The sequence below is a fragment of the Cupressus sempervirens genome, chromosome 1 (genome assembly GCF_028749045.1).
Source record: "Cupressus sempervirens isolate cs-2001-9-10 chromosome 1, ASM2874904v1, whole genome shotgun sequence".
NCBI classification, from domain to species: domain Eukaryota; kingdom Viridiplantae; phylum Streptophyta; class Pinopsida; order Cupressales; family Cupressaceae; genus Cupressus; species Cupressus sempervirens.
This window is the reverse complement of record NC_143118.1, coordinates 708,238,876-708,251,518: the sequence shown is the minus strand read 5'-3', so window position 1 is coordinate 708,251,518 and position 12,643 is coordinate 708,238,876. Positions and strand designations below refer to the sequence as shown.

The 12,643-nt window shown below is 36.4% G+C and overlaps 1 protein-coding gene across 1 annotated transcript; it reads left to right on the top strand.

Moving 5' to 3' along the window:
* The first annotated feature begins 8,705 nt into the window (after positions 1-8,705).
* On the top strand, positions 8,706-11,618 carry LOC149579921 (uncharacterized). The gene is made up of 2 exons (XM_089787847.1): positions 8,706-11,044; positions 11,347-11,618. Exon 1 carries the CDS (start codon positions 8,802-8,804, stop codon positions 11,037-11,039), a length of 2,238 nt encoding a protein of 745 aa, XP_089643973.1. The 5' UTR covers positions 8,706-8,801; the 3' UTR covers positions 11,040-11,044; positions 11,347-11,618.
* The last annotated feature ends 1,025 nt before the right edge of the window (positions 11,619-12,643 follow it).

Genomic DNA, 12,643 nt, shown 5'->3' with positions numbered 1-12,643 from the left:
TCAAATTAGAAATTAAGATGGGTAACAATGGAACCTTACCAGTTGTTAGCAAAGGATCTATTATGGTCCGCACCAAGAAAGGTGAGAAAAAGGAAATACAAAATGTGTATTTCGCCCTTGGTATGAAGCACAATTTGATGAGCATTGGTCAGCTCATTCAAAATAGATACAAAGTGCTGATGGAGAATGACATGTGTGTCATTCAAGAAAAGGATGGGAGTAAGAACTTACTTGCAGCAGTTCAAATGACAAAAAATAGAATGTTTCCCTTGAGGATAGAGACATGTTTCTCATCTCAAGTTGGTGCTACACCTCCCACATAATTAGCTCTAAGGAGTGTGATTGAAGACCCCTCATAGCTATGGCACCTCAGGTATGGTCATCTTGGCTATGCTGGTTTAACTTTATTATCAAATAAAAGAATGGTACATGGTTTGCCACATGTAGGAAGTTCTTGTGACAAGTGTGAGGCTTGTATTTTGGGTAAGCAACATAGGCTTCCCTTTAATTCTGGAAATTCTAAGAGGGCTAGATATCCATTAGAGTTAGTGTATACCGACTTAGTCGGTCCTATACAAGTTACTTCCATTGGGGGGAGTATTTATTTCATGACATCCATTGATGATTTTAGTCGTAGGACATGGGTGTATTTCTTAAAGAATAAATCCGAAGCATTTGATAAATTTGAAGAATTTGAAGCCTAGGCTGAAAGAGAATGTGGACACTATATCAAGGTCCTAAGGTCAGATAGAGGAGGGGAGTATACCTCCAATTCTTTTGTAAACTTTTGTAGGAAACATGGCATAAAGAAAAAGCTCACATCCAGCTATACACCATAGTAGAATGGAGTGGCTGAAAGAAAGAATAGGACCATTGTTGAAATGACAAAGAGCATGATGAAAGAGAAATGTCTCTCAACTGAATTTTGGGAAGAGGCTATGGCAATAGCAGTTTACCTAATTAATAGGTGTCCTACAAAGGCAGTTCATGATAAAATTCCAATGAAAGCATGGTCACGAGGAAGATGGATAGTTGAACACCTAAGGGTGTTTGGATGTGTTGCATATGCACATGTGCCTAAAGAAAAAAAGTAGAAATTGGATGATAAAGGTGTGAAGTGCATCTTCACACGGTATAGCTCAGAATCAAAGACATACAGATTATATGACCCATTGAACAACAAGATGATGCTTTCAAGAGATGTGGAATTTCTTGAAAATTAATCTTGGTATGAATAAATTGACGAGTCACCAATTACTTCAAGTAAAGTGCCAATTATGAATGAAGAAGATGCTGAAAAATAGCAAGAAGAAGGAGAAAATAGAAGAAAAGGCAAGCAGATTTAGTCATTGCTGAGCTCCTCTAAGCATGACCGAGTGTCAGTGCCGAGTACCAGTGAAGACCGACCAAGTCAACAATGCAGCAACAGCGAAGATTCTAATCCTACACTCTCCTTCCTATTACCAAGAATAACCAAGAGTCTTAAGGAGATATATCAAGATGAAAAGTATGGAGATTATGATGAGAGTGTTAATTTTGCATTATTTTCTCATAGCGATCCAATATATTTTGAAGAAGCAATCAAAGAGAAGAAATAGTGTAGAGCCATGGATGAGGAGATAGATGCTATAGAAAGGAATGAGACATGGGAGCTAACTAAATTGCCTCCCAAGAAGTATGTGATTGGAGTGAAATGGGTCTATAAGACCAAATGCAATGCTGAAGGCAAGATTGATAGGCATAAGGCAAGGCTGGTAGTCAAGGGCTACAAACAATAGTATGGAAGAGACTATGATGAGACATATGCCCTTGTTGCAAGAATGGAAACTGTGTGTACTGTCATAGCAATTGTAGCTCGGCATAAGTGGAAGGTATTTCAAATGGATATGAAGTCTGCCTTCCTAAATAGTGTATTGAAAGAAGAAGTGTATGTGAACCAGCCACCTGGTTATGAAGTTGCAGGTGAAGAGAACAAAGTATATAGATTGAAAAGAGCTCTTTATGGGCTCAAGCAAGCTCCAAGGGCATGGTACACTAAGATTGACTCATATTTGATGAGCAATGACTTTAGCAAAAGCAATGGTGAGCCCACTCTTTACATCAAGGCAGTAGATGGTAATGTATTGATTTTTGTCTTGTATGTAGATGACTTGATTTTTACTAGTAATGATAAGGCTCTATTCAATGAGTTTAAGGAGGCCATGAAAAATGAATTTGAAATAACAGATTTAGGTCTCTTGAAGTACTTTCTAGGCATAGAAGTAAAACAAATGCATGATGGCATATTCATCTCTCAAGAGAAGTATGCAAGGAAGATCTTGGAAAGATTTAAAATGCAAAATAGTAAGGCAGCCCCCACACCAACAACAATAGGTCTAAAGTTGAGCAAGGAAGACTCTAGCAAGAGAGTGGATCCAACATTATACAAGAGTATGGTTGGAAGTTTAATGTATTTGACTACAACTTGGCCAGACTTAATGCATGCAGTAAGTCTGATTTTCAGATTTATGGAAACACCAAAGGATTCCCATTGGCAAGCGGAAAAAAAGATTCTAAGGTACCAAGGGATTTGAAATTTTGTATACTGCAAAAGATGATTTCAAGTTGGTGGGATACACAGATAGTGATTGGGCTGGAAGTATAGGTGATAGGAAGAGCACTTCCGGATATATGTTTCATATGAGATCAGGTGCAATTTCATGGGCATCCAAGAAGCAAGCTATTGTTGCTCAATCTACAGCAGAGGTTGAATACATAGCAGCAAATGCAGTAGCATGTTAGGCTATTTGGCTAAGGAGGATCTTGACAGATTTGAATGAAAGGCAAGAGAATGGAGCCACAATTTATTGTGACAACATCTCATTAATTGCATTGTCCAAGAATTCAGTCCTCCATGGGAGAAGTAAGCATATTGAGATCAGATATCACTTCATCAGAGAGTTGGTGGAGAATGGAGATATCAAGATAAAATTTTGCAAGTCTGAGCAGCAGCTAGCAGACATTTTCACCAAGCCATTAGGCATTGAAACTTTTGAATACTTAAGAGAGAGTCTTAGTGTAGTTGATTTGGATCAGTAGTGATCCTTGTTTGTTTGGCTCACAAAAGGGGAATGTTGGAAAACTTAAACGTTGAAGAGCCAGTAGGTTGTCCTCGAGCCCCACACCCATCTACCCTGTTAGGTCACCGCAGTCATCCATGAACGACAGACATTTATTTTTGGTAGGTGAGATTTTGAATTTGGACATTGAGGGGAAAAAATATGACAAAAGGAATGTAAAACATATTCATTCAGTAGAGTTCAAGCAGATCAAGCAGATCAGTAGTTGCAAAGCAGAGCAGAAGAAGGAAGAAGAAAAGAAGTTTGCATCTGCAGTTGCACGTGTTTCCCCTGTTCTCTCTGTAAGTTTATTATTGTTGAACTTGCCCTATTGAAGCAGTGATTGCTCCAAGCACCATTGTATGCAGCCATTAGAGTTGCAGGTTTAAAGGTTTTTTGAAGTATTAAAGTTGTTTGAAGTTTTACCAGTTTAGGGTTATTTTAGGATTTTCTGGTTGAAGCTGAATGCTCCCAGATTTTGTAATAGTTTAATAAAAGATTGAATAGAAAGCAAGCAGGCATACTTGAATCTATCTTCTTCTTCTATTCATTACATTTGACAAGTTTATTTGAAAAGTTAAAGCTTTGGCCTTTCTGGTTTTAATGGTGAAAGCATTCACATTGAATTTCTCTAAGTTATAATATTTCAGTTGAAACAGAATACTCGGCACCTACTGTACTTTTGTACCGAGCTCTTCTAGTGCCATGCATTTCCTTTGTTGCCGAGCTTACTCAACATCCATTGTTGCCGAGTATTATTTCTTTGAGTGCCAAGCTAATTCGGCACCTGTTGCTTGTCACTCGGCACCATCAAATGCCGAGCAATCTGTCACTCAGCACCTTCAAGTGTCGAGTAAAACTGACGGTCAGCACCTTCAAGTGTCGAGTAAAACTGACGCTCGGCACCTTCATGTGCTGAGCAACTTTTAAGTGCCCAAGTAAAATTTTAAGTTTAAAATTGTGAGTATTAAATTAAATTTTAATATATTTCTCACAACTTTTCCTATGAAATATCTCGCCACAATAGACTAATCAATGCTTGACAGTCATTGACAGCACCAAAAGCTCTTTTCATGCTTCTCTTTATATTGTTAAAAGTGGATTTGTTTGCACTCCACAAACTTGCTGCATCTTCGCCGTAAACGACTACAGATCCCAAAACTGTTTTATATGTCCTGAACTCTTCATCTGATTAAAGAATGACATTCCTATTCGACTCAATTTTGCAGAGAGAAAGCACGCATTTGTTGCGGCAAAGCAAAGCCATTAATGCCCAAAAAAACATGCTCATGAAAATTGTCATAGCAGCAGTTGTAATGTAAAATGCAAGCCAGGGAGCGACAAGGACTCCTGAGACTAGCACCTTTAAAGACAAACATACCTAGTAATTTCAAGTGTACTTTTATTTTATGGTAACACTGGGATTTCCTTAATTTATGGAAAACAACAGAGTTCTTCACGCCCATGACATCATATACTGTAAAACCAAATATTATTTCTTGTAAGTGAAAGTAGCGAGAAACACCTGCTAGAAAGACATGTCTTAGAATTATGCCAGGACTCTTGAAGTTCCCCAAAATAGATCACTGATGTCCACCATCTGTAGAAGATGAACATCCATCCAATGAGGATGAAGACACATTGAAGAGAAAATAAAGACACACTCTTAACAAGAGATCTCAGGAGAATTACTTCCACAGCGAACAATACAACACAACATGTCACAATGCCTCCCGTTGCTGCGCTGAACATTGACCTGGCTATCACATATTCCGGTTGGCAAACTCGAGTCACCACCCATGTCCGGAGTATTTTATACTCAAATCTCCTCTGTCCGTCATCATCATTCTCTGATTCGTCCTCATTGAGAGAATTTGCAATCCGGCGACTCAGAATTTCAGAGATGAACTTGCCAGCAATAACTACGTAGCCCAGAAGGATCACTAAACCTATAATTGATAGCAAGAGAACCTCGCCTGATCCTGCAATGAACCAAGACACTCTTTCTTCTTGCAGAGGCCTTACATCTTTAGCATTATTAATGACATAAACTTCTGTTGAAATGTGAGTGGAGATGCTTATCAATAAAGCCAAAATATTGCTCCACCTTGTCCCTGTGAACGCAGCAGCCATCCATGGAAGAAGAAATCCCACGAACACACACATTGTTACTCTTGCACAATCAATTGAAAGTTGGCTTTCAACCACTGATTTTAAATCCCCATTTTTTCCAGAACCATTGATATTTTGGGACTCTATGTACCCAAGAATCTGGATTGTTAGGCCAGTGAGAACAAGAGCTTCCCCTGGAACCCAAAATGTCCCCCTACACCAGGACGTGCCTATGTCCCATAGCATTAATATAATGAACAGTACAATTCCTAATAATATCAACAAGTCTTTCACTCCATAGTCCATAATCTCAAATCTCTCAACCACACAAATTGAAAATGTTATACAATAGAAAAGACAAAATGACCTCTACCTACATACACTAAATAAAACATAGGCATGTGATTCCACCCCTAACTTGAATGATGAAGCACCGTTGCACAAAAATTGTTACACTATTTAAGAACTTACAAAGTAAGAAGCATTTGTAAAGCAAAGCAAGTGTCTGACACAATATTCGATGAAGCAAACCACTCTATCTAATCTTTCAAAAAGAAATGTTCGCATGTTTATTAATGTTAAACAAGCAATTTTAAAGAAGTGTCTTCAGTGAACTAGAGAGATTAAGGGACAATGAAGTCACACATCCCAACGATAAAAATGATAAATACTATAGCGGAGAAAACAGAAAATATCTGCTAAAGATGTTATACGCAAAGGATGGATGCCCCAAAATTTGCAAAAGGAAAACACTTGTGATGAATAAAATTTCCGTTGCATCAAAATTGTATGCTAATTAAGCCACTTAAAAAGTCGAAACAATTCAAAAGCAAAGTAAAACAAGTATTGTACGTAAGAGATAGATGCTCAAAGCATTTCCCATGAGGAAGCCATCCGCTTGTCCTGTCTTTTCCACACGATAATGATTCTTATTACCGTTCAAAGTGAATGTATAGGGAGAGAAATAGATGAGTGTGATTAGGCATCAAAGTGAAAGTTATTTTAGAAGGAACCAAATAGATGTTAGGAAAACTATAGTGCGTAAATGTCTCTTTTGTAAGGGAAATAAGCAAAACTAAAATTAAATATATAAATGTGCAAGAATATGAAAGTATAATGTACACAAGATAAATGCAAAAGATCAAATTTACATGCCAAATTCATTTGAGAAAAAGTAACCATTCAAGAACACGAGCAACTACCTTGTATTACAATAATCACTCTTATATACAACGAACTACAGATTCTTGCATAGACTCACAAGCTCATATTGTGTTATAATCAACCCATTTAACGAAATATGCAATAATTTCTACACACTACAATGTTTTATGAAATATGGTGCATTAACTATCATAGAAAAAAATAGTTATTACCAGCCCTGGTCACTCCTCGAGTCGATGGTCCCAATAGTCAATCCTTCATTTGACCAGTCTTCACTTAGACACCATCCCTATAGTGACTCCAAAAGCCATACCATATATCACCATATGACTGGTTTGATCATATGGAATTTTAACCTCCTCACACAACTTGACTTCACCCCCTTGGATAGTCACTCTCTCGATAAGTAACTCCCTTCAACATTAGGTCTCTCCCTTCAGCATCACACTCCCTTCGACATTGAGACACTCCCTTGAACATTGTTCAGTCTCTTCAGCAACAAACACTCCCTTCAGCATCTGGTCATTGTTGACCCTAAAAAGTAAAATCATATGACCCATTATATTTTTCTTGGCCTATATAGACACTAAGTGGGTTTCTTTTTAATATTTCATAACAAGTTTTATTTTTTTAGAGTAGTTAATGTCTCAAGATTTACAACAAATGACACGTAGTTTTCTTTGAAAATGAGAATTGTCATGGTCCAACATTTAATTTAATATTTTTACAAAATAAAGAAAAACATTCCTAGAGAAATTAGTAGCAACCAATCAAGAAATATTACATAACATTAGCGACATTATTTTTTTTATCATATCTTGTAAACAATATTCTAAGATGGCATTATTTAAATAGTAGCTTACAAACTAATTCACCAACACTAAATTGAAAACTTGAGTCTCTTACCTTAAGAATGAGGACTAACAAATACCTACCTTTATTATAATTGCATAGAACCTTATGCTTAAATTGATTAAGAAAAAACTCATTACAAAGTAGAGTGAAAGTAAAATTCTTTAATAATATGGCTGACCATAGTATCTATTATGAATTTAAATATTTATTTTTGAAATTTTATATCAAATTATGTGTGTGGGGGGGTGTGTATTTGGGTGTGTGTGTCTGTTTGTATGTATGTATATGTGTGTGTGTGTGTGTGTGTGTGTGTGTGTGTGTGTGTGTGTGTGTCTATGTATATGTATATATGTATATATATACATATATATGTATATACATATACATATATATACATATACATATATACATACATATATAGATATATACACACATATCTATATACACATATACATATACATACATATACATATATAGATATACATATACATATATAGATATCTTATTATAGGTTCAATTTAAGTATAAGACAAACATAATTGAAGGTGGAGAAGGTGCACCAATATGCTTTTTTCCTTTAGTCTCTTTCTTTACAGGGAATGGCCAACACTAAGGACCTAAGAACACCAAAATACTTCCACTTACACTGAGAGTTAGATCAGACAAATCATTTTTGGGATATCACTTTTAGATGAGACGATCCATACACACATTATTGGCATTAGGACTCTAATGAAAAATGCAGCAAACATCCAATAGATAAAGGTAAATAAAGGACCTTATAGAACACCAAAGAACTTCCACTTACACAGACAGCTAGATCAGACAAATCATTTTTAGGATATCGCTTTTAAATGAGACGATCCTTATACACACTTAGATAAAGGTAAATAAATAACATTGCAGTAGAGCATCCGATAAATAAAGATAAATAAACATTGTCGCGCTAGAGCATCTGAGACTTTAATTTTGAAGGAATACCATACACCACAGGACTAATGCGTGTTTGTACAGTTCTCCAAAAGCTTCCAAACGAATGCCCTACACAGATAAATAAATAAGAAATATCATTACGCTTGAGCATTGCATCTACAACTTTATTTTTTAAAGAAAATCATACACCATGGAACTCATGTGTGCTGCCTAATTTCCCTAAAACGTTCCATCAAATGGCCTACTAAAGTTAGTTACTCCAATCGTTGAAGAGGCATTATTACTGAGATGGCCTCCAATTGTCCGGAATTTTTATTTTTCTCGTTTTTAATTCCCTTTTCGCTTTGCAGGAGAATCCAACTAATAAACATTCTTCTCTTTAAACTTTCACTTGAAACTAATCAGAGTCATGAATGTCATGAAAATAAACGACAAGAGGTTGGCCTGGTCAAGGAAATGCTTTTACTTTCAAAATGCTTATTACAACTTTGTCAGTCATTAAATATTGGTGCAATACGAATTTCAATCAAGTTCCGGGTTTAAATTATATGCGCGTCTTGATTAGAGTCTAGGTAGAGTTCTATTTACCTCTTGCATTATAAAAGCATTTGTATTTGTATTTTTGAGTGAGTTGAGACGATGGACTACAATCTAAAAGACATGTTGATATTTGTGGGAATTGTTGCCTTCATTATGTTAATATTATGGGACATTGGAATTTCGTTGTGGAGGGGGACATTTTGGGTTCCAGCAGAAGCTCTTGTTCTCACTGGCCTAACCATCCAGATCCTTGGGTACATAGAGACCCAAAATATCAGCGGTTCAAAAGAGGAATTACATTCGCTGGTTGAGAGCCAACTGTCGATTGATTGTGCAAGAGTGACAATGTGTGTATTCGTGGGATTTCTGCTTCCAGGGATGGCCACTGCGTCCACTGGGGCAAAGTGGAGCAATATTGTGGCTTTGTTGGCAAGCATATCCACTCATATTGCTACTGAAGTTTATGCCATTCATGATACTAAAGATATCAGGCGTCTGAAGAAAGAGAGAGTCTCATGGTTCATAGGATCTGGTGGTGTCCTCTTGCTATCAATTATATGTTTGGTGGTTCTTCTGGCTTATGTAGTCATTGCTGGTAAATTCATATCTGAAACTCTCAGTCGCAGGATTCGACATTGTCTCATTAGAAATGATTTGGAGAATGTAGACAATTTGAATCCACAGCAGATTTTTGAGTATAAGATACTCAAGACATGGTGGGTGACTCGAGTTTGCCAACCAGAATATGTGATAGCGAGATCAACATTTGGTGCAGCAACGGGAGGCATTGTGACATGCTGTGTTGTTCTGTTTGCAGCGAAAGTCATTCTTATGAGATCTCTTGTGAAGAGAGTGCCGTTATTTTCTCTTCAATGTGTCTTTATTCTCATTGGATGGACCTTCATCTTCTACAGATGGTTCACATCAGTGCTTTATTTTCGGAACCCTAAAAAGTTCTGGTATAACTCTACACACGTCTTTCTCGCAGGTATTTCTCGCTGCTATCTGGTTCAAAAAGTTGTATTGGGTTATGCAGTATTTGATCTCATGGGCATGAATTCTGCAGTCTGGCTTAAGCTGAAGGAATACCATTGCTACAGTAAGATAAAAGTATACTTGAAGTCAATATGTTTTGTTGTAAAGGTGCTCATCTCACCTTTCCTTGTTATTCCCTGGCTTGTATTGTACTTCACAACTGCTGTTGTAACATTTTTAGTGAGCATGTTTTTTTGGGGATTATTGGCTTTGCTGTGCGGTAAAATTATCGGCAAATCGTGGAAGAGCAGGCTACCAAGTTCAGAGTCAGACTTGCAAATTTATCTAAAAGTTTTGGAGTCTGTAGTCATTTATGGAGAAAACCCAGAGACTTTGCTCATTGTAAACAGTCGCTCTTTTAGAAATATAGAGAGAAGCATGGAAAAAGTTTTTGAGAAAGGCAGAGGCTGCAAAGAGTTGATCGATCTAATGCGAAGCAATAATTTGGAAGAAAACTTTGCAGATCAGCTCAAACAATTTGTAGATGGAAAGCCAGAGGTCGAGAAAAGGATAGAGTATTTCCCCGGTGTAAAAGAGCGGACCTGGCGGATTACAGCTCTATCTCTGGTAAAGATCATAGTTGAAGTGGGTAACTCAGTTTCTCTGGAGGTTAAGCAGAGTAGTTCTATTGTGGAGGAAGCTGTGGTTGCTTATAAACAAGCAAGAGATCTCATGGAATTTGCAGACTTTCCTGAGAACGTCGCCGTAAGTGCCGAATCATTAAGCACGTCGAATTTGGAAGCGTTTCTGCTGAGATACCAAGCCGAGAGAGATTACAAGTCTCTGAAAAAAGTGTATAGCCATGGGCGATCGACACTAGGGATTAAAGAGGAGGAGGACTCGGTTGTTGAAGCACTTGAAAGATGCTCTCCAAAGCTCTTTGAGTGGTCAGCTTCCATCAAGGACCCATTTAAGCAGTCGCTCTACACCATGAATCTGGCCACGAATTCCAAGGATCCTTGCCAATCCATATGCTCTTATACACACCAGCATTTTGACAAGTTAATGAAACTGGCGAGCATCGGATATGCATGTTGGGAGGATGTAGCACCAACTTACTCCTTGTTGCAGGTGTCTGATTTTATAAAAGAACAAGAGATAGACGATCGCTATCTCTTGTTGGATACTCTACGCAATTACCTTGCGAATGTTGTGGATTGCTGCTTGTCAGATTTGCCGGAACAGATATTAGAAAGCTGCAACAAATGGGCTGCACAATTTGAAGAGGAAAAGATTTCAAAAGCTATTAATTTGGCAGCGAAAGCATGGGCACTGAAGGAAGCCAAAGAATACACAGAATAATCAAGGTAAGGCAATCATATCGTGTACAAATAAAATCAGAGCTGTGATTTCTAGAACTGGATTCAGCTTTTCCAAGTTTTTCTGCCGAAATTGTTCATCATATTATACACTTCATCGCGCTGTTTGAACATGGTAGTCAATTTTTCCCAGGTCATATGTGTGTGTGTGTGTGTTCAATCTGTGCGATGAATTGCATAGCCTTATATGCATATAGCTTATTTTAATAAGTTCAGAAATATTATAGACTTTAGATTCGACGGAGCAGAGGTATGTGCATGTAATTATTTTCATTTAATTCGGTGTGCAGCTGAATTCTCGCCCATTGGATAAGGAGGACAATGGAGTGGGGAGGAAACTACAGCTCAAAACAATCATACTCTTCATATACAGTAATCTCAGCACCCATGTGCAAAACGTTTTCAAGAGCTTTGGATAAGAATTCAAGTAGAATTGTTTTATGTAGAGTTATATAGGAGTGTTATTATTGTATCCAGCAGTCTCTTGACGATATCCTTCTTTCGTAGTAGTTTAGACCGCCCTTAATTAATTGCAAATTTAATCTTCGTGATTTCTATTTAATTAATTAGATAAAAGGAAAATGTTATAAATAATGATTGTTTAATTATAATAATCTAATTACGTGTCCTTTTATTTTCTACTATGTTGCAAGTTAGCAATCATAACAACTGTACGATAAACAACGAAAATCACCATATGATTAAAGCTGATGTATAATTCCATTTTAAATTTTCAATGATATATTTTTAAAATTGTATGTCATAATTTAAGAAATTTTAATAGGTTTACCAAAAATATATATTATTGGGATTGTGATAGTTTTGATATCTTGAGGCTAGATGAGGAGACCATATGAATTGTAAACATAAATATGTCAGCTGACAAAAACTTGAAGTCATGATTAATGACGTGAAGATGTTGAATGCTCACAATTTATAAAGTGGCAATTTTGGAAGAAACAATTACATAGTGTATATAAGGGCAAAGTCCTCAAATCTGATTAATAGTAGTTCATGTAGTTTCTTCCTCTCATCACAAGACATAAAGAAAGATGAAACTACGTGTTTCCTAAAAATACTGTGGAAACCTTTTGTTACCATCACACTCATAATCTATAAAAAGGAATCAAACTACCCAAAAATAAATATCTATCACTCATATATTGTTAGCAGATGTTGTTATTTTCTTCGGGGAGGCCTTAATGATGGATCAAAATGACATTAAGGAAATATTGGATAAGTACTACTAAATCATGGACAATGATATAAATGGCTCCATATGAGAAGCAATTTTTTTTGGCAAGACTCATATTTCCCTTCTTTCACAACAACTTCTCTTGCTATTTTCTCTCATAGTAATTTGAGTAATTTTAAAATTAGCATTTATTGACCTATTTATTTTTAAAATAATTTATTTATTTCTTAATGGATGTACTCTTGGTTATCAATGAGTGGCTAAAAGAATATTGATGATTATAAAAATTTTGGGAACTATTTAAAATTATATAATGCTAGCTCTAGTGATTTTTAGAAGTTTTTTTTTCCAATTAAGAGTCTTAGGAAAAATATTTTCTTTACAATAAGCTT

Coding starts and splice junctions, on each gene's coding strand:
- LOC149579921 (XM_089787847.1), top strand. CDS start 8,802: ATGGACTACAATCTAAAAGACATGTTGATATTTGTGGGAATTGTTGCC.